Raw genomic sequence first — 22,744 nt, 5'->3', positions numbered from 1 at the left:
AGCTTCATTACTCGGGTGAGACCTTTCCTTTCATAGTATTCTCTAATTCCATCCCAGGTGGTTCAGTTTCTAACAAAGTCCCAAAACCTAGATATACACCAGTTTCTGTGAGAGAGAGCATATGTTCACACGTATCCATAAACTAGTGCAAAATATATACCTGAAAGCATAAGTACACTAGAGTTTGCAGTGAGTACCCCCCTAACACTTCCTCCCCACTATTCCAACCTTTGGGTCCATGATTGCTCAACAATTTATTTGGCTTTGTATGCTAACTCTCTTTTCAGCCACCATGTTCCAGATGCCATCAGGATGCCGGCCAGGCTTCCCTGGACTGAAGACCCCACCAATGCATCCGGGAGCTCCGCTTCCCCAGAGACACACCCTACTAGGGAAAGAGAGAGGCAGACTGGGAGTATGGACTGACCAGTCAACGCCCATGTTCAGCAGGGAAGCAATTACAGAAGCCAGACCTTCCACCTTCTGCAACCCACAATGACTCTGGGTCCATGCTCCTAGAGGGATAAGATAATGGGAAATCTATCAGGGGAGGGGATGGGATATGGAGATTGAGTGGTGGGAATTGTGTGGAGTTGTACCCCTCCTACCCTATGGTTTTGTTAATTTATCCTTTCTTAAATAAAAAATAAATTTAAAAAAAAAAAGACAGCCTGAAAATGTGATAGTTCGGGAGTCGGGCTGTAGCGCAGCGGGTTAAGCACAGGTGGCGCAAAGCACAAGGACCAGCATAAGGATCCCGGTTCGAACCCCAGCTCCCCACCTGCAGGGAAGTCGCTTCACAGGCGGTGAAGCAGGTCTGCAGGTGTCTATCTTTCTCTCCTCCTCTCTGTCTTCCCCTCCTCTCTCCATTTCTCTCTGTCCTATCCAACAATAACAACAACAATAATAACTACAACAATAAAACAACAAGGGCAACAAAAGGGAATAAATAAATAAAATAAATATTTAAAAAAATTTAAAAAAAAGAAAATGTGATAGTTCCTTAGTCACGACCACTGGTTCCTCCAACAGTAGTGTGAAATACTATGCATCCATCCATCTTTACATAGGCCTGAAGGTTAGTGTGGAGTGGCCACCCTGTTAAAGGATCATTGCTGCTTATTCATGTATATTTTTTCTGGAAGGTGCCTAAATCTTCATAACAATTTCAGCAGTGTACAGATTAAAACAGAAGTGTTGAGTTTGCTGTCAGATAACACATTGGCCACTGCGATGCTTTGGTGTTCTCTCTCCTCCTTCTTAGTCATAAATGAATAAGTAAATATTTTTTAAATTAAATAAATAAAGGAAATGAATGAATGCTGAACACACACACAGTGAGACAGTCTGTTGTTCATGTACAGAAACAAAGAGGAGGAAAAATAAAAGCTACATTTAAAATACAGAGATTCTGCCTTGTAGTGTTCTCATTATTAAACTACAAATACAAGGCACTTCACATGACCACCTTTTGTACCTTCAAGTTCCCTATAGAGCAGCAGAATCCAGAGAGTGTATACTTTTAGTAAGAATCCAGCCATCTTATAAACTGCACTATGCCAAGCAATTAGTATAAATAGCACTTGAAGAATCATTTTTTGCTCCAATATTTGTTCATGCTGTAATAAAACACTGTTAGGGAAAACAGCCAAGCGAGATTAAAAAAAAATACAGTCTGTGCATGATTGGGAAGAATCCAAGAGCAACACTAGTTAGAAATAACCAAACAAGCAGCAGGAGAGGTGGCTCAGTGAGTTGAACACATACTCTGCAAATCTTGAGTTCTGGGTGGTATCCCTGATATCAGATATACTATAACAGAGCTCTGTCTGCCTTTAAATAAAGAAATTCCAGTAGCCTTGAAGGCACGGCAATGAGCAAAGCATTGGATTTTCAATCATGAGGATCCAAGTTTGATCCCCAGCATCACAAGTACCAAAATGATGCTGATTCTCCCCTCCCGCGTGTCTCTCGCAACTCTCTCTCTCTCTCTCACCTTTTCCTCTTATAAAGTAATAAATATATCTTTAAGAAAATTAATTTGGATTAACACATTGGACTACCTACATCCACGTTAGATGCCACATCACTTAACTAGTAACAGATACCAGATTACGCTAAGGTTTAGGGTACTGGATACTGCTGTACACGTATCCATAAACATGGGGCAATTATGTAACTCAAAGTCAAGGTGCTCGATAATGACTGAAGTGCCTAAAGAAGGCATCATAAATTCTGTAACTGATTGGATTTAGACCAAATTAGCTTGTCAGCCTGGCAGAAAAGACCAAAGAAGACAGATCCTATAAACCTAACTCTGGCTGGGCTCAACAAATGATACTCAATGTCTAAACAACTGAGAGAAAACCTAGGATAAAGAGAGGACTACAAAAGTTGGATAAGGGCAAGAGACTGGCCCACTTAATAATGGTCCATTTGGTCAATATCACACCACCTCATCATCTGGGTCCCTAGTTAGGGAATCCTTCGATTCCCATACACATATGATCAGCCTAGACCTGTAAAGGGCCCCTCTCTTCACCACCACTGGTTGCTTCCATAAAGAAAAGTATCTTGTGGGCTCTCTCAGGATCATGTCCTCACCATAAAGCAACAATGGTAGGGATAGGCCCAGTCTCCGAAGGGAGGCTGGGGGTATCCTGCCCTGACACTCGAACAAGACTGGTCCTGAAATGAGTGCAGCCTGCAATGTTCCTCAGATGTGACCATGAGTTATAAGCTCAGACCAAAAGGGACTTAGAGGTTACACAGGTTCTGGTGCCATATATATGCCCTGGAACAGGTAGATGGAGGTAAATAGTTAATTTTAGCCACATAATTTTTTTTTCAAGAACAGGAGCTACTCCCTGCCCTAATCCAACTTTCTAGCCCTTTACTCTGACACCATTCTCTCAGACAATAATTTTTATATTTCTTTATTGGGGAATTAATGTTTTACATTCAACAGTAAATACAATAGTTAGTACATGCATAATATTTTCCAGTTTTCCATAAAACAATACAACCCCCACTAGGTCCTCTGTCGTCCTTTTTGGACCTGTACAGACAATATTCTTATCCAACCTCACGCTAGCTACCAAACTCAAGCAAAACTACAATAGTTGTGTGCCCCCAGGAATATGTCTAAAATGATTTCCTTAGCTTTCTTCTACCCTAAAATCCCTAATCTCATCTGCTCTAATCCTACTTTTTTGGTTCCTGTTCATTAGCCATTTTGTCTCAACTTAGGTCATGTCATCTTCCAGACACCAAGTTGCAGATGACTCCATCCTAATTTCTCTGGGCAGACGACCTCACCATTTTGTCTTAAACCCTCACATCTCCAGAGCTCTGGCCCACTAGGGAGGCTGGAGGTATAGATCGACCTGTCAATGTGCATGCTCATCAGAGAAGCAATTACAGAAGCCAGAACTTCTTCCTTCTGCTCCCCCAGAACAACCTTGATTCATACCCCCAGTGGGGGAGAAGTGATAGGATGAAGATAAAAGGGCTCTGAACCCCAGAGCTCCATCAGCACCCAGAGAGAGAGAAGGAAAAGGAGAGGGACATATGGAGTTAGTTATGATGTCATGAGTGGTTTGGAGAGGGAGAGAGGATTGAATCAGAAAAAGGGGATGGCAACTATATATAAATGTGGACGGATAGTTGTAGAGATGATGGTTGGCCCATGTCTACAACCTTAGGGGAACTGTGATAGACTGCAGTGGGGAGACTGAAGATTCAGAGCTCTGGTGGTAGGAGTGGTATGGGTTCAAACCCTTGTCAACATGTAATTCTGTAATATACAAATAAATTAATTAAATTAAAATAAATTTGGATGGGAAGATATTATAATGGTTATGCAAAGAGATGTTCACGCTTAAGGCTCCGAAGACCCAGGCTCAGTCCCCTGTATGACTCATCTTACGCCAGAGCTGACCAGTGCTCTGGTAAAATAAAGAAATTAACTAATTAATTAACTCAAAAATAAAATAAATGATCACTTTAGATAACTACAGCTGATCCTCAAAAATGACAAGCCTGAGCTTGTCATTTGTCCCCCCTTCCCCTCCTACTTCTCAGCAAAAACTGCATGAAGATGGTGAAGATGAAGAGTTTGGGGGCTGACCAAAGAAGACAGATGCCAACAAACTAATTCTTGTTGGGTTCAACAAATGACACTCAATGCTTAAACAACTGGGAGAAAGTCTAAGGTCATTAGATAAAGATAAGACTACAAAAGTTGGATAAGGGCAAGAGACTGGCTCACTAATAATGACCCTTTTGGTCAATCTCACACCGCCTTATCATCTGGGTTGCTAGTCTGGGAACCCTTGTATTCCCACGCAAACATGATGGGCCTAGATCTCTGATGGATCTCTCTCTGCACCACCACTGGTCAGTTGCACCAGGAACATCATCACAAGCCCTCTTGTGGGCCTTTCCAGGACCTTGCCCTCACCATAAAGCAGCGATGATAGAGACTGCTCCAGTCTACTAAGGGAGGGTTGGGTATCCTGCCCTGCCACTCAAGGAAGACTGGTCCTGAAATGAGTTCAGCCTACAATGTTTCCAGCTGTAACCATGAGATTCGAGTTCCTATCAGTTGGGTCCTCCTCAATCGCTATGGAACAGGCCATGGCCGGTGCGCCGCTATGTTCCATCGCTGGGGAGCCAGAGACGACCCGAACTGCCCCTGCGGCTACAGACAGACTATGACCCACATAGTCAACGACTGCCACCTCTCCAGATTCAAAGGAGGTCTCGAAACTTTACATCAGGCTCAACCTGACGCTGTTGACTGCCTACGGAAGAAGGGCAAACGCTAGAAGAAGAAAGTAGGGACTTAGAGGTTCCTTTGCTAAATATATATATAGGCCCTGGGTCGGGTGGATGGAGGTAAATAGTTAATTCCATCCACAGAATTTTTTCAAGAGTGAGTGCTACTCTCTGCCATAATCCAACTTTCTAGCCTCCTTTTATACTCTGACACCCTTTTCTCAGACAATATTTTTATCCAACTTCATCCTAGATGTCAAATTTAATCAAAAACTACCATAGTCATGTGCCCCTAGAAACATGCCTAAAATGGACTTCTTTGCTTTCTTTCACCCTAAGATTCCTAATCTCATCTGCTCTGTTCCTACTTTTTGGTTCCTGTTCATTAACCATTTTGTTTTACTTTATGTCTTGCCAACCTTCCAGACACCAAGTTTCAAGCTCTACCAATATGTCTTGGAACCTCACCTCTCCAGAGCTCTACTCACTAGGGAAATATAGAGACAGGCTGGGGGTATGGATCAACCTGCCAACATCTATGTCCTGTGAAGAAGCAATAACAGAAACCAGAACTCCCACTCTGAACCCCATAAAGAATTTTGGTCCATACCCCAAGAGGGGGAGAAAAGATAGGGGGTAGATGACCAGAGGGGTCTGGAACCCAATTCCATCAGGACCTACAGAAAAAGGAAGAAAAAGGAACGAACATTTGGATGTAGTAATAGGGTCATGAATGGCTTGGAGGTGAAGAGAGGACTGGACCTGGAAGAAAAAGGGGGCAATTATGTATACATGCAGACAGATAGTTGTAAAGATGATAGTTAACCCATGTCTGCAACCTTGGGAGAACAGCAGTAGGTTGCAATGGAGGGATCAGGGATTCAGAACTCTGGTGGTGGGAACAGCGTGGAATTACACCCCTATTGACATGTAATTTTGTAAATCAATACTAAATCACTACAAAAAAAAAGGTTGGGGGCCAGTGGTGGTGCACCTGGTTAAGCTGTATATGTTACACTGTTCAAAGACCCAGGTTCAAGCTCCTGGACCCCACCTGTAGGGGGAATGCTTTGTGAGTGGTGAAGCAGTGGTGCAGAAGTGTCTTTGTCTCTCTATCCCTCTCTATCACCCACTTAATTCTTGATTTCTGGTTGTCTCTTTCCAATAAATTAACATAATAAAAAATGTAAAAGAAATATTAAAAAAGAATTCAGAAAATGAAGAGTTTGACATCAATAGATAGCATAATGGTCATGCAAAGAAACTTTCATACTTGAGGCTCTGAAGTTCCAGGTTCAGTCCCCTGCACCATCATAAAACAGAGCTGAGCAATGCTTTGGTTTAAAAAAAAAAGTTTTATGATAACTCACTTATGGTTTTCTTATCTTGTTTCCTCTTCTTTAGCTGACTTAAAAAAAAAAGAGAATACTGTGTTTAACACATACAAAACATGGGACTGGAGATATAATTCAGTGTTACAGCACAAGATTTGTATGCTTGAGACTCCAGAGGTCTCAGGTCCAATCACTGGCAGAACCAATATGCCATAGGTGAACAATGCTCTTCTCTCTCTCTCTCTCTCTCTCACACACACACATAACAAAAAAACCTCATTTTTTAAAAAAACACATTCCAAAAATGTGAGTCACTTAACGGTATGCTAAGGTTTTTGGTTGACAGCAAACTAGCTGAAGCAAAAGTTCATGAAAGTCAAGTTATATGTGAACTTCTACTGCACAGAGATTAGGACTTCAACCCTGAAACCCAGTCAGCAACACGTAACCAGAATATCTAAGAAGCAGTATTCTCTTGTAACTTCTCCTTTAACAGTATTTAGTTGCCAAGCAAGATTTGAGCCATTCTGTTATTTCCCCCAGGGAAATGGAAGGGAACCCCAGTTACTCTCAATACAGCCTGCCCATCAAATATTTACATGTCTTATTTTATTTACCCTCACAACAAACAGACGAGGAAAGTGAGAGTCAAAGAGGTTATGTGACTTACTCAGCTTCATTTGTGACCCCAAAGCCCTATTTCTGTGCCACTCCATAGCCCCGCAGAGTGTGTGTGCGTGCGTGCGTGTGTGTGTGTGTGTGTGTGTGTGTGTGTGTGTGTGTGTGTGTTATTTAACACTTTGCCATTCCTCACAACTACTATCAAACTGCAGCTGGGACAAAACCCTCTGCATCTTCTAGAGCAGTAGAGGAAGAAATGGTGCTCATGGATTGAGGGGGGAATTTAAGGATCTGGGGCATTTTTCTCTACAATATTTTGGGGGTTTGAAAGGATGATTTGTCCCTGTTAACTGTCAACTGTAATCTCCCCACAAGAAAGCCCCGACAGTATTGGCATATTTTTCTAACATTTTCCTGAATGGTGTTCGGAAAGAAAAGAAAAGAAAAGAGGAGAAGAGAAGAGGTGAGAAGATAAAAGAAGAGAAAAGGGAAGAATAGAAGAGATAAGAGAGGAGGGGAGGGGAGGAGTAGAGAGAGAAAGAGGAGGAAAAAAACGAAATTACTATCCATACAGCAAAAAAAGAAATAGATGTACTCTCCTATGATCTTAGCTTCACCCTCTCCTTAGAAGTTACCAATATATGGTAACTCTAGTGCTCATTATTCCTAGGCATGCTTTTATATTATTATAACATAATAAATATTCATAAAAGATATTTGGTGTTGCAACCTAGGAAATGGTACAGTGGATAAAGGGTTGGGCTTTCATACAGGAGGTCCTGAGAATTGCATGATGCCCATCTCTCTCTCCCATCAAGCAATAAATGAATCTTAAAAAAATATATTTATATTTCACATTTTTGTTTAAGGAGTACATATTCAACAGCAACTGTTTTCCTGCATTCATGTTTTATAACCAAATATATATATATATATATCCAGGGTTATTGCTGGGCTCAGTGCCTGCACTATGAATCCACTGCTCCTGGAAGCCATTTATCCCTTTTGTTGCCCTTGTTGTTATTGTTGTTATTGCTGTCATTGTTGTTGGATAGAGCAGAGAGAAATCGAGAGAGAAGGGGAAGGCAGAGAGGGGGAGAGAAAGATAGACACCTGCAGACCTGCTTCACCGCCTGTAGGTGGAAAGCCAGGGGCTAGAACCTGGATCCCTAGGCTGATCCTTGAGCTTTGCGTCATGTGCGCTTAACCCACTGAAATACTGCCCAGCCCCCCCAGTCATATTTTTAATCTAGGTTGTGTTAATTCATGTTTAATCCATTTTCATAATAAATTAAGTTTTTTATATTATGAATATATCACAAATTTTCCTATCGGCTCTTCCACTGGTGGATATCTAGATATCTATAATGATAAAAAATTCTTGTCATGGCCACTCTTGTACACATGGTCACAGTTTTTTGCCTTCAGAATGTATTCTCAATTTGACAAAGTTGCAAACCTATGTCTAATTTCTCTGTTAGATTATGTTTTGTGTTATCCTTCATTCCCTTTTTAAAAACAATTTAATTATTTAAATTGAACTTTGTTCTCCTTTGCAATCTGATCTTCTTGGTGTTGTGAAATGCAGTGAAATCTGGTAGAATCATCAAATATGCTAACTAGATTAGAGGATAACTGACAGGGTAAATTTGGCCTCTAAGAAATTTTGGTCCTGAGAAGCATCTCTCAGGGTCTAATCAAAATTTAATGAGAAAATCCATAGCCTTGGAACCAGAACCTTTCTTTAAAATATCATTTCTGAGGCCAATTGGTGATGTAGCTGGTAAAGTACACAAGTTACCACGCTTGAGAACTCAGTTTCAAGCCCCCAGTTCCCACCTGCAGTGGGGGAAACTTCGCAAGCTCTATCATAATTCAAAATAAATAACAATAATAATAATAATAAAATGCTATAGCTATTGCAATGAAGAAATGTAATTGTATTTATTAAGTTCCCAAGACGAGTGGCCTGGGAGGTGGCAGTGGACAAACTGTTGAACTCTCGAGCATAAATAGTGCTCTGGTTCGTTTTCTCTCTCTTTCTGTCTCTCTCATAAATAAGTGAATACATCTTTTTTTTTAGTTCCAAAAATATTCAGTTCAAACTCCAGTTAAACCTAATTATTTGATAATAAGCAGCAGGATCAGGCGACTACATCTGAGGTGAAGATTTCCATCCAAAATCAATTTTCTGGCTGCATTCTAGCCAGGGAAATTGTCTGCTATAATCCATTTTCAAGAAGTCACTGGGATCTGGTCCTTTCTCAGAGTTTCGTGACACTAACATTTTACATTTATATCCTGTGTCTTTTCAACCCTCTAGGTTTCTGTGATTCACTCTCCTTTACATTCTACACAAGAAACAATAGGTTCTGGGCAAGAGATGATGAAAGAAGAGCCAGCAATCCTATCCACAAATCTGCAGGCAGCATCAAATTGGTGACTATGTCAGCAATGGCCCTCTGTCCTTATGGTCACTCATGGGGTGTTTGTTTTTCATACTGGGCTTGTATGATCTTTTCCACTTTAATTTTTATTTTCTATGGTTTAAATATTTTATTATCATCCTCCTCAATGGCAACATAACACATATGTATTCACTGAATGAATTGTTTCAAGTATAGGGAAAATATTTAAAAGAAAGCAGTTTGGGGGTCTGGGTGGTGGTACATCTGGTTGAATGCAGGTTATAGTGTGCAAAGACCTGGGTTCAAGCCACCAGTCACCACCTAGAGAGAGAAAGCTTTGCGAGTGGTAAAGCATGGCTGCAGCTGTCTCTCTGTCCTGTCTCCCTCTCTATTTCCCCTTACTCTCTCGAGTTCTAGCTGTATCTATCAAATAAAGATAATTTTAAAAAAGAAAGGAAGAAAGAAATTTGTCCTAAATGTGGTACAATGACTAGAACACTGGACTTGGAAGCACAGAGTCCTAGATTTGATAGCCCATGTCACATGTGTCAGGGTGATCCTCTGGCTCTCTCTCCCTCTCCCTCTATCTCTCTCTAAATAAAATAAACATTTAACAAAAGGAAAGAGGGGTGGGAGAGATAGCATAAAGGCTACAAAAAAGTTTTCATGTCTGAGTCTCTAAAGTCCTAGGTTCAATTCCGCATACCACCATAAACCAAAACTTGAGCAGAGCTTTCATAAATAAATAAATAAATGAAAATGAAAACAATTGTAAACTTCTCATCCAAAGGCATTAATATACACAAATATTTCCTTCCATTTTTCCTGCATATTTTGTAGTTTTTCTTCCTTTCTTAATTTAAAAAATGTAAGATTTTAAACCATAGTTGCGATAATATCACATAGTATACTTCCCCCCAAAATATCTAAAGTTCTTGCCTAACAACACTGCTTATTTGTCTATAATACTGAGCTCTCTATATAGTCATATTTCACCACATAAAAAAGTTAGTACACTGTGTACTTTGATACATATTGACAAAGAACTTTCCAGAAATACTTTACCAATTTCCATCCCAAACAGCTTTTGAGAGTACACTGCTTTTGTTGCAAGTTGTTATTTTTCTTCTTAAAAATACTTTTAGTTGTTTTAGTGTGTGAGAGAGACCAGAACACTATTCAGCTCTAGTTTATGGTAGGACTGCGGACTGAGCCTAGGACCTTTGAGCCTCAAGCATGAAAGATTTTTTGCATAACCATTATGCTACATCCCCAGCCCAGATCTGTTTCTAAGTGAGCCAGTGCTCATGAACTTCAGTATATGCCATCCTCCAACTTGTTTAAAAATGTAGCTTCTCTTGACTATAGAAAGTTCTCCCTAGAAGCAAGCTAATAAAGTTTAGTTTATATTCATTTCAGGGAGGCAAGGAAGTAAGATGTGTGTCTCCTTGAGGTTCAGACAATGAGCAATGACCCTCAGGGCATCTGATGATCACTTCCAGGGAGTGCAATAGATAGCTTGAATTAAGGCATTTGGGTTTGCAGTGCTTTGGCAGTGCTCATGAATCTCCATGGAAACTGAAAATCACACGTGGCCCATTTGTTTCAGGGTCTTCAGAGGATCTCATCCTCCCTGCCCCATGGCTTTATTTGCATAAGCAAGCAGCTTTGGAGTGAATTAGATTAAGGTCTCTTTAGCTTCTTATTTAGCATTGTCTCGCTGAAAATTCTAGCTCTCCTTTATTTTCATGAGTTTGCAATCAGATCTTTAGAATCTCTGGGCAAAAAGCAGCAGCTATCTAATGACTTCTGGGCAATACATAAACTTTTTTTTTTCAAAAACCTTATCATCCCCTTATACCTAAGTCACTTCCTGGTATGGGGGCAGTCCACTGAAAGGAAACTCTATAGGAAATTTACTCAAATGAAAATAATAAATCATGATGACAGTTTAAAATTGCATCAAGATCCTAGAAATGGAGAGAAAATTGCAAGAGTTCTCACCATAAAGAATTTGCAAAGGATTCTAAACAACAAACAAAATTTTGATTTTAACACTATAGTTTAAAGAATCTGAATAAAAGAGGGGCCTGAATAGAAGAAATAGTGTCAGCCTTAAAAGATGCTATTTGGGTAGAATGGTTAAGCTTCCATGCATAGTTGTCTTGTTCTAGCTTATTTTGAAGTTGGCATGCTTTGCCAAATATCCAAGACTCCAAAAGAAGCTGTAGCACTATCACAACTGCAAGAGAACAGCCCTGAGTTGTATAGATCATGGGTGGGAAACCGGATTTTTTTTACTGCCAAGGGTCATTTGGCTATTCATAGCATTACTAGTGGACCATACAAAATTAGCAACTTAAAAAGTAGAGCTTAACTGGACTAGGATTCCATTTGTATGTCCAGTAACTCATCTGAGAGTGTCTTGGTCAGAGCCAGCAATCTGTTTTATTCTAAATGCCACAACATTTTGCTCCAGGCAGGCCCTCTGGGCATATACCAGCAGGTCTCAGGCAGAATACAAATCATAGCAAACACTGAAATGTACCACGTAATGTTGCCAGGCCCTGTTTTAATTGCTTCACATAAGTTAACACACGTTAACTTCTCACTACATGGTGAAGGTACATGGCAAGGAAGGGGGAAAGGGAAAAGCGGAGAGAGGAAGCGATAAAAGGGGCAAAAAAAAAAAATCCACCACAGTTCAGCAGTTCTTAAGAGCTGATTGTCCCAGGGGTGTTGATGAACAAAATACAAGTATAAAAATGAGGCGATACCACTAGAGAAATGAGAAATGAGGGAGAGCCAATGGAAATGAGGAGGAGAAGAGACGAGAAATAGTGAAGACAAGAAAAGCAAAGTGTGCACATGGTAGGCACTGGTAACTGAAGCAAGCTTCCCACAGCCTCAGGGTTTAGCTACACTGTCTGGACTCTGAGTCTGTTTTCTTCTAGCCCATGCCCTTATCCACTATTACCGTGAGGCTGGAGGCACATAACCAGCTGTCCTAGCAAGTCGACACTGGCCTGGTGCAGCCCAAAGCGGGTAACCTACACCCTAATATGGCCCATCCCTTCCCCCAGCTTACAAACATCGGTGGTCTATGGTTATAGCTTTCTCAATCTGCCTCTTTGAATTTCTTTTTCTAAGGACCTTATTGAGACAAAACAGATATTTTTGGGCTTCAAGAAATATTTTACCAAAGAGCTTATTTTTATCCTGTTGCTGACAATGACATACATACATGCATATATACATATATAGTAAAGATTTACTATATATATACATATATATATACATACACACACATATATATTTGCTAAAGATTTACAAAAACAGGCTGAAGAGATAGCATAATAGTTTATGCAAAAGACTCATGCCTGAGGCTCTGAAGTCCCAGCTTCAATTCCCAGCACCCCCATAAGCCCAAGCTGAGCAGAGCTCTGGTCTCTCTATATCTCTCTCTGTCTGTATTTCTCTCTCTCTCTCTCTAAATATATATATATATTTCTTTGTCTCTCTCATTAAAATAAAATAAATAAGCATATAAAAAAGATTCACAACCGTTCCCCCTTCCAATATTTGTTACCTGTTCATATGGTCACCTCGTGTCCCTTTTTTCTTCTTCTTGATCCACCCAACCCCACAACCCTCTTAGAAACCTTACAACCCATTCAGATCATCAGAAGGGACTGCCAAGACCTTGTGCTGATGACACTCCCACCTACTTCTACTGGCCATGCTTTCTCTCTGACTTTGGGGGGGGGGGGGCATCTCACTAAAGGTCCTTGCTGCTCCTGCCAATCCCCAGCCCAGCCCAGCCCCAGACTCACCTTAGTCCTGGCTTAATGCAGGTAGCTTTCCAGTTGCATTGAAATGCCAGGACTTGGAAGGTGGGACTCGATCTCAGAAGACACTGGCCCTGGAGACATATTCTTACAGTCCAGAGAGGAAGGACAGTCTGAGCAAACCCCACCCTTTCACAGTCACTCAGTTCCCTTTTTTTGTTTCCTGACTTAAACCAGTGTCTTTTTTTTTTTTTTCTTTTGCTCAGCAGCATGGTATCTGGCTTCCTAACACTGTCCTTATTCCACACCCTCCTAAGTTGTCCCCACCCCTCATTTGCTTTGGACCTCTGTCACTACTATTTTGTATCTTCTCTGAAAGAGCCACTCTCAATATTATGGGGACCACTAGAGAGACTCCGTAGATTTGAGTAGAGCAGACAGGTTGGAGCAAACTTCCTTGAGGGCATAACTTGGGGTATATCAGCATTGGTAGTTGAAATTATAGGAAAGAAGAATTGCAGCCTGGTGGAGATAGAGCAAACAAACAGACAAGGAAGAATGTCAGAGCTTCCTGTCTGCTAAAGCAGAGAAGATGCAGGGGTCACCTAATTCAGCTTGATACTGGACTGGGGAGGTAGCATAACGGTTATGCAAAAACACTTTTATGCTTGAGGTACCAAAGGTCCCAAGTTCAATTCCCAGCACCACCATAAGACAGAGCTGAGCAGTGTTATGGTAAAATAGAATGATAAATAAATAGACTTTATAATGGAAGATGGATAGTCTTCAATAAGGGATCTCAAAGTTCAGAGTCTGGTAGAAATAGAGACAAGACTTCCCCACTGCTGAGTCATTTTCTAAGAAAGCAATTTTTTCCTACAGCTATGAATGTCTGAATGTAAACCCACCTGCAGAGGAGATGTTTCATGAGCAGTGGAGCTATGTTACAGATGTCTTTTCTCTCTCTTTCTCTCCCTCTTCACTCTTTAATTTTTTAATTTTTTTTATTTATTGGATAGAGATAGCCAGAAATCAAGAGGGAAGGGTGAGAGGGAGAGAGAGAAAGAGAAAGAGAGAGAGAGATGCCTGCAACACTGCTTCACCACTTGCAAAGCTTTCCCCCTGAGGGTGGGGATTCAGGGCTCGAACCTCAGTCCTTGCACATTGTAACATGTGCGCTCAACCAAGTGCACCACCACCTGCCCCTTCCCTTTTGTTCTGTTTTTCACTCTATCAAAATGGGAAAAAATGGCCAGCAGGAATAATAGAATTATGTAGATACTGAACCTTAAGGATAACACTCATCACACACACACACACACACTACATGTGTCTTCCCTCTTAAATGGATGTTGACTTTTGCTATTTAAAATTAGGTCTTGGGGTTAACTGTAATGTATTCCTTTATCTTTAAGGCTGTACATTACAGGGGCCAGTAGTGGCACATTTGGTTGAGTACACACGTTACCAAGCACAAGGACCCGGGTTCAAGTCCCCAACCCCAACTGCAAGGGGGTAAGCTTTAAGAGCAGTGAAGCAGGGCTGCAGGTGTCTTTCTCTTGCCCACTCTATCTTTCTCTCCCCCCTCAATTTCTCTCTTTCTCTATCCAAACAAGAAATAAAAAGGAAAAAAAATAGCCCTCGTTGCGGATTGGTTGCGCAGTTACCGAGTTCTAGCAATAAACCTGGTGGCAATAAAAATAATAATCAATAAATACAAGCAAAATAAAAATATTATATAATAAAGAACCAGGCTACATATGTTACTTGAAACTGGAATGTTTCAACAGCTATCCTCTAGCCTGTGCTCTAGCAGGAATCTTCTCATCGAAGATTCTTCAAGAAAAGGCAGAAAATACTGGCTACAGACTGGGATAGTGGCAGAGCTCTTGCTTAGTGACCTGCTGTTTTTGTTTGTTTGTTTATTTGTTTTGTTTTGCCTCCAGGGTTATCGCTGAGGCTTGGTGTCTGCGTCATGAATGCACTGCTCCTGGTGGTCATTCCCCCCCCCCCCCCATTTTATTGGATAGTCTAACACTTTACCCACTGTGTCACCTCCTGGGCCACATGTTCCATATTTTTAAAAGAAATTTTTTAAGTAAAGTTTTTCTTTTTCTCTTTCTTTCTTTCTTTCTTTCTTTCTTTCTTTCTTTTTATAACCAGAACACTGTACAGTTCTGGATTGAACCTGGGGCATTGGAGTCTCAGGCATGAGAGTATGTTTGCATATCCATTATGCTATCTATCCTCTGCCCTCTTTTTCTTTTCTTTTTAAAAATATTTTATGTGCTTATTTTTAATGAATGAGAGACAGAAAGATACACAGAGAGAGCTACCAGAGTACTGCTCAGCTCTGGCTTATGGTACTGCTGGGCATTGAACCTGGGACTTTGGAACCTCAGGCATGAGAGTCTCTTTGCATAACCATTATTCTTTCTCCCTAGCCCTAAAAAAAATTTTTTTAATCGTCTGCAGGGGCTGAAGAGATAGGTCACCAGGTAAGGCATATGCTTTGCTATGACTGAATTCAGCCCAGTTTAAGCCCCAGCACCACATGGGATATGCCATGGCACCAGGAGAATCTCCAGTGCTGTAGTGTCTCTCCCCCATCTCTGAATGAAAAAGTGACCTAAGGGCAGTGAAACAGTGTGTGCATGAGGACTCAGCTTCAAAAAAAATCTTTTTAAGTATCTGTGGGGTAGCAGAATGGTTAATTTTCATATCTGTGCAAGAATGATGTAAAGCAAGTACAGTGTGCTCTTTTCCATTGACAATTCATCAGTCTCCTCCAAACAGGTATTCCTGTCACCTGCCTGAGAGTTAGTCACATACATATCCCCCCATTATTTATTTTTATTTTTATTTTTTTATATTTGTTTATTCATTTTCCCTTTGTGTTTGCCCTTGTTGTTTTATTGTTGTAGTTATTATTGTTGTTGTTATTGATGTCTTCGTTGTAGGATAGGACAGACTGTGGGCATATGTGTGTTTTATGGTTCAGTTTCCTTGCCTGTTAAATACTAATAATGGTGCATAAAATGTGGGTTGTTAGATTAAAAGTTTTAAGAAAATGTTTCGCAAGGGCTGGGGAAAACAGCATAATGGTTATGCTAAAGACTTTTATGCCTGAGGCTCCAAAGTTCCAGTTTTAATCTCCAACACCAGCATAAACCAGAGCTGAGCAGTGTGCTCCAGTCTTTCTCTCTGTAGCTCTCATTAAAATAAAATAAATACAATATTTAAAAAAGAAAATGTTTGGCAAACAGTAAGTGGCCAGTAATTGCTATTGTAAGGCCACAATAGGAACCTAGACCTCTCAGTCAGAAGTTGAAAGACAAGATCAGAAGAGAAAACACAAGTAGAACCTGAACTGTAATTGGTGTATTGCACCAAAGTAAAAGACTCTCAGTTGGGTGTGGAGGAGAATATAGGTCCTTCAGAGGACCTAGTGGGGGTTGTATTGTTATATGGAATACTAAGAAATATTATGCATATACAAAATATTGTACTTACTGTTGAATGAAAAACATTAATTCCCCCATAAAGAAATTTAAAAAAAGAAACCTAGACCTGTATCTTAGATTCAACAAATACATGTTTCCTACACTTTTACCATCTCGTGCAATTTCTTTCTTTTTTAAATATTTTACTTATTAATAAGAAAGGAGGAGAGAAAGAACCAGACATTACTCTGGTACATGTGCTGCTGGGGACCGAACTCAGGACCTCATGCTCAAGAATCCAATGGTCTATCCACTGTGGCACCTCCCGGACCACCAATTTGTGAAATAAGAATGTATCATTTCCTACTAGAATTATTCTGATAATTACTTGAGGCAATGCATTTGATTAAATTTATTTATTTTTAACAGAGTGTTGCTCAGCTGTGGACTATGGTGTTGCCAGGGACTGAACCTAGGACCTTGGAGTCTGAGGAATGAAATTTTTTAGATAGAAACAGAGGCAGGGAGAGAGACCACAGCAATTACACAACACAGTGGGGGCCAGGCTAAGAACCTGGGTTGTGTACGTGGCAAAACAGCACACTATCCATGTAAGCTATTTCAGCAACCTAGGTGTGAAAGTCTTTTTTGCATGTCTGGGAAGTGTTGCAGTGATGTGTTTGTTGTTCCCTCAAGCCCGAGTTAGATCCCCAGTACCATATATGCCAGAGCTGCTCTGTCACAAGTTTTTTTTTTTTTCATTTAATGTACTGATGACATACTAATATTTAATTTACCTACTTTTTAACTAGAACACTGCACAACTCTGGCATACATGGTGCCTGGGGACTGAACCTGAGACAAAGGAACTTCAAGAGGAAAGTCTATTACATAGCCATTATACTGTTGCCCCAGGCTCAAAGTATGCAGATCCAACATGTCAGAGCCTAGCAGTGCTCTGGTCCTCTCTCCTCAAGCCTTCTCTGTTTTATAATAATCTAAATAAGTCTTAATTAAAAGAAATGGGTCTGGGGAGACAGCATAATGGTTATGAAAAAATAAACAAACCTTTCATACCTCAGGCTCTCGAGCTCCCAGGTTCAATCCACAGCACCACCATAACAGCTGAGCACTGTTCTGGGTCTCTCTCTCTCTCTCTCTGCCTCTGTACCCCCTCTCTAAAATAAAGTAAATAAAAATAAAATAAAAAGAATTGAAGGTGTGGTTCAGGAGGTGGCACAGTGGATGAAGCCTTGGATTCTCTAGCATGAGGTCCTGAGTTCCGTCCCCCGCAGCACATGTGCCAGGGTGATGTCTGGTTCTTTCTCTCTCCTATCTTTCTCATTAATAAATAAATTCTTAAAAAAGAAAAGGAAAAAGAATTGAGAGCAATAAACTTAGGAAACAAGTGTCTTGTTGATGTCAGCCACTGTTAGGTATTTACAAGGTACTCTGTTGGGAGGCAGTAGGACACCCGGCTAAGCACACAGGTAATTCCCCAGCCAGCAGGGGGGAAGCTTTATGAGCAGTGACGCAAGTATTGCAGATGTCTCTGTTACCATCTCTATCTTCCCTCTTCTCTCAATTCCTTTTTGTATTATGGAAATAAATAATAATAATAAAAAAAAGACGGCCAAGAGCAGTGGATTTGTCGTGAAGGCACGGAGCCCCAGCAATAACTATGGTGGCCAAAAAAAAAAATTAAAACAAACAGAACCCCCACCCACAAAGTACTCAGTTGTAATTATACCCTTAGGAGCATGATTGCTTGATTGTACCCCTACCCTATGTTAGTGTCCAACAAAGAATAGGACTCAACATAGCCATCTGTTTAATGGGCTGACCAATTCGGCTGCCTCCAAAGATTCATTGAATAAATTCTTGTTTTTCCTCTAGTTAGAATAGGATTGGAATATGGAGGCAGGACCCTTTCACTTGGCCCTAGTCCTAGCTTTCCTCGGGGACACGGACAAAGAGGTGAGAGTGCCTGGGAAGAGCCTAAAATTCCTTCCCCTTAAGCAGCTAGCAAACAGCTGCTGCTGTGAGGAGTTGCAAAGACTTGGAGGCAATCGAGAGGCAAAGTCTTTTCTGAAGCCTCCGCAGGCAATCTAAAGCGAGTCCTCTGGGCCGCCAGAAGGCGCTGCTCACAGAGCCTTAGACTCTATGATCGTTCCCACCAGCTCCCATGAGTGAGCGCGACCAGGAACCTCCTATATACTACCGGTTCCGGAACAGCATCTTTCTTTGCGTGTGGGTAGCACTGTTGCAAGCATGGTAGGTCGCACTGTCGGGGCCAGATAGTATCCAGTTTAATCTGCACCCTCTGTCTGCGCTGCTCTCCTGGGTTGGGCTCAGGCACCAGAATGGGCTCGTGCCAAAGAAACTCATATGTTGTAGGGGTCCACCCTAAATGGATCGGACTTCAAGATCAGAAATTGAAGTGAGAGGACCCCTCTAGGGCGGGGAGGGAGGATTGTGTGTGGAGCTGCTTGAATCCCACTTCCTAGTTAGAATGTTGGATTTTTGGTGTTTTGAGAGTGGTGCTTTCGTGGGCTGCTTTCACTTTGGCTGGCAGCGGTTGGGCATTGTGGCATTGACATCAGATTGTAAATCATGAACGCTTTGTTTCCTAGGTGAACGTTCCTAAAACCCGCCGGACTTTCTGTAAGAAATGTGGCAAGCATCAGCCTCACAAAGTTACACAGTACAAGAAGGGCAAGGATTCTCTGTATGCCCAGGGTAAGATGTTTGTACCAGTAAGGCATTTCTTACTAGTGTACGAGCCCTATTGTTTTCTTATTCTCTCAATTTGGGAAATATTTGTTCTGGGAAACCGAAGGTAAATCACGTGTGATGACTTCGTGTGGCAGTGGTAGTTTGTATGTAACTTTATTTGTTTTCCCAGGAAAAAGGCGTTATGACAGGAAGCAGAGTGGCTATGGTGGACAAACTAAGCCAATTTTTAGGAAGAAGGTAATAGACATGTTTCCATTTGTGCTAAAGTTCTTGCACGTGTCTCTAAGCTAAAGTTAGCCTGCTTTCTGAGGTGTTATGTTTTTGTTTGTTTTTACCAGAGCACTGCTTAGCTCTGGCTTAATGGTGGTATAGGGGATTGAACCTGGAACTTTGGAGCCTCAGGCATGGGAGTCTGTTTGCATAACCATTATGCTATCTACCCCTGCCCTTATTGTTGTTATTGATGTCGTTGTTGTTGGATAGGACAGAGGGGGAGAAAAAGATAAGACACTTGCAAACCTGCTTCACTTGTGAAGCTGAGGGGAGTTGGGGGCTGGAACCGGGATCCTTACACAGGTCCTTGAGCTTTGCGCCACCTGCGCTTAACCTGCTGCGCTACCGCCCGACTACCTCTGTCTCTTAAGTTTTAAAATGCTTCAAAATAGCTGTTTTGGCTTCCCAGTGGCTTCTGGAAGACTTTTTGTCATGTTTAGGTTGAATGAATAGCTGTTGGACCCCAGGTGATTGTAAAGAAATGATACTGTTCCAGACTTGGACAACGCGGGAGATACTCTGTTTATTGATTTTTTTAAATTTTATTTCTTTATTGGGGAATTAATGTTTTACATTCAACAGTAAATACAATAGTTTGTACATGCATAACATTCCCCAGTTTCCCATTTAACAATTCAACCCCCACTATGTCATTTATCATCCTTCATGGACCTGTATTCTCCACACCCGCCCACTCCCACTCCAGAGTCTTTTACTTTGGTGGAATACGCCAATTCCATTTCAGGTTCTACTTGTGTTTTCTTTTCTGATCTTGTTTTTCAACTTGTTTATTGATTTATTGGCTTTTTTGAGAAGTGCATGCTAGCAGCAGTAGGATTCTAACTACAGAGGCAGGTTTTTAAAAAGTGGTTGTTGGGCCTAAGAGCACAGTGGTTTCACGTGGTACCTGGATTGACAGGTTCAGTAGCCAGAGCTGAATAGTGGTCTATTTAAAAAGGGTTTAAAAAGCTAGTTAATAGTGGGGAGTGCACCTTAAGTTGAATGTTAGTTTCACACATCAGACATGATTGTAGAAGAATTAGTAATAGTTATCCCTATTTGGTTAGTTGCAAAAGTATTGTTACTGTGTTAATGCCTAGTCTTGCTTGACCAAACTACTATAGTCATTGTGATTCCCATTTTTTTCATCCTGTAGCTAAAGACATTATCAGCTGTAATTTGCAAAAAAAAAAAAAGCCTTACAGGTACTTTGAAAGAAATGTTTTCTGCAGTGATTTTTGATGGGTTGAATTTTTTCCCCCAGGCTAAAACTACAAAGAAGATTGTGCTGAGGCTTGAATGTGTTGAGCCCAACTGCAGATCTAAGAGAATGTTGGCTATTAAGAGATGCAAGCACTTTGAACTTGGAGGAGATAAGAAACGAAAGGTATATATATATATAAAATTATGAGGGTGGAAGTGAAGTTTTATGTAGTGCTTCATTGTATTTAGGGATGAGCAGTTTTTTTCCCTATACATCCTTGACTGCATAGGCAGGGAATTTCTCTGAAACCAGATCCATAGCACAAGTCAATAGTATTTGGTATTGGTTTTAGCATGAGTAAAAATGGTGATTCCCTTAAAGAATAGACACTATTCTTGAGTAGATAACACTTTTTCCAAAATAAAAACTGACCTTTTTGTTTTTGTTCTGTTTTATTACAGGGTCAAGTAATCCAGTTCTAACTTCATCTTGGATTTACTATGAAGACAATTAAATCTTGATGCTTTGTTCACTCATTTGGCTGTAGTTGGTCATTTGAAAGGGGAAATAAAATAGCACCATCAATATGGGTTTTGTGAGGAAATTTACTTGGTGATTCTTCAGGGTGCCCTTCATTTTGAATAGCTGACTGATCAGTCTCACACAAGATCTGCTGATCTAATTCTGGTATTTTATAATTTGGGTTTTTGTGTGGTTCCCTTTGCTGTTAAGCATGGGTTATAGATGTGTTGAGGTCAGTAATGGCTATATATTGATGGTGAATATTTGAGGTTTAGCAACAGTATAAACTAGTTCAGACACCTGCAACTTAATTTCTTTTCATGAGAGACCAAAGCATTGGTCAGCTCTCACATGGTGTAAAAGATGGAGTCTAGGGCTTCAAACATACAAGTTAGGTGTGTTGTACACCAACAAGGCTATTGCTGGGGTTTCAGTGCCTGGGGTCAGGGTAACTTGTTTGATGGTAGAGGCAAGGAAGAAATACTTGCAGCAATGCTCCATAGCTCATGAAGGTGTAGGGGATTTGAACTCATCTCCCATGCCCAGCAATTACCTTGCTTTTATCCCCTTAAAATCTTTTTAAAAAAATTCTGGTAAAAAGAAATCATGAGCAAGGATCCCAGTGCCAGAGATTGAACCTGGGACCTCATGGGTCCAAGTACTATGTAGATTTAAGGCATCCCCCACCGATCTCACATACCTCATAACCCCTAGTCACTCCAGCTATTGAATTTTGGCCCCATCTTCTAGGCAGGGCTTTCTGTTTACTCAGCTGACAATGCTTAGTCCTCCAGCTTTATCAAAGATGATTAGCAAAGTGTGATGCCTTTCCTGTTTTGTGCATTCCAGATGGATGAGATACACTTGTATTTTTGCTGGTGTGGGAGAGAAGTGTAGTCAAGATTACAGGTTGCTCTACTATTGGTAAAAAGCCATCATCTTTTACTAGAACAAGTTTGCAAACAAACGCAAAGATTTTAAGTTCAGGAGGTGGTGAAACAAGATGTTAGGCTCAAGCATGAGGCTTAATATTTGATCCCTGGTATTGTATCTACCAGAGTAACCTCTGGTTCAGAAATTGAGAGGGAAGGGGAGAGGCAGACAGCAGCATACTGCTTGACACCTCAGGAAGCTTCCCTACTGTAGGTGGTGAATAGAGGCTTGAACCTGGGTCCTACATATGTATTGGACAGACAAATTTCATCACTTGCAGGTAGGAACCAGGGACTTGAACCTGGGTCCTTGTGCACTGTAATGTGTGTACTTTAACTAGGTGTACCACTGCTTGGCCCTAAACAAAAGACCAGCAGTGCAAATCCAAGTAACTTGCCTCCAGGGTTATCCACTGCTCCTGGTGGCCATCTTTCTGTTTTGTTGGCTAGGACAGAGAAATATTGAGGGTAGGGGAGATAAAGATCACCTGAAGATCCACTTCACAGCTTGTGAAACGGCCTCCACCCATGCAGGTGGAAAGACAAGAGGTCCTTGTACTTTGTGTGCTTAACCCAGCGCACCACCGCCCACTTAGACCTTACTTTGCAAGTCAGCAGTGTAAGGATGCGAAGCCTGCTTTTAAAATCTGTCTGTACTTTGTAAAAAAGTACCACTTTACTGGGATGGGAGCCACATTTGAGCT

The 22,744-nt window shown here is 41.0% G+C and overlaps 2 protein-coding genes across 4 annotated transcripts in view; one reads left to right on the top strand and one right to left on the bottom strand.

The window, feature by feature from the left end:
* The window catches only part of BTK (Bruton tyrosine kinase), a 64,107-nt gene extending 50,908 nt beyond the window's left edge, over positions 1-13,199 (bottom strand). For 2 of the 3 annotated variants that reach the window (XM_007537929.3, XM_060183275.1), the window contains exon 1: positions 12,976-13,198. The gene's annotated coding sequence lies outside the window, so the exon portion shown is untranslated. Of the gene's footprint in view, positions 1-12,975 lie in introns of all 3 variants that reach the window. The other variant, XM_060183274.1, reaches the window with a different exon arrangement.
* Positions 13,200-18,287: 5,088 nt separating this feature from the next.
* On the top strand, positions 18,288-21,176 carry RPL36A (ribosomal protein L36a). The gene is made up of 5 exons (XM_060183411.1): positions 18,288-18,350; positions 19,007-19,112; positions 19,279-19,346; positions 20,647-20,769; positions 21,048-21,176. Exons 1-5 carry the CDS (start codon positions 18,288-18,290, stop codon positions 21,066-21,068), a joined length of 381 nt encoding a protein of 126 aa, XP_060039394.1. The 3' UTR covers positions 21,069-21,176.
* Positions 21,177-22,744: the final 1,568 nt, after the last annotated feature.

This window comes from Erinaceus europaeus, chromosome X (assembly GCF_950295315.1).
Source record: "Erinaceus europaeus chromosome X, mEriEur2.1, whole genome shotgun sequence".
Classification (NCBI taxonomy): Eukaryota; Metazoa; Chordata; class Mammalia; order Eulipotyphla; family Erinaceidae; genus Erinaceus; species Erinaceus europaeus.
Note: the sequence above shows the minus strand (reverse complement) of the source record. Positions and strands in the feature narration are given on the sequence as shown.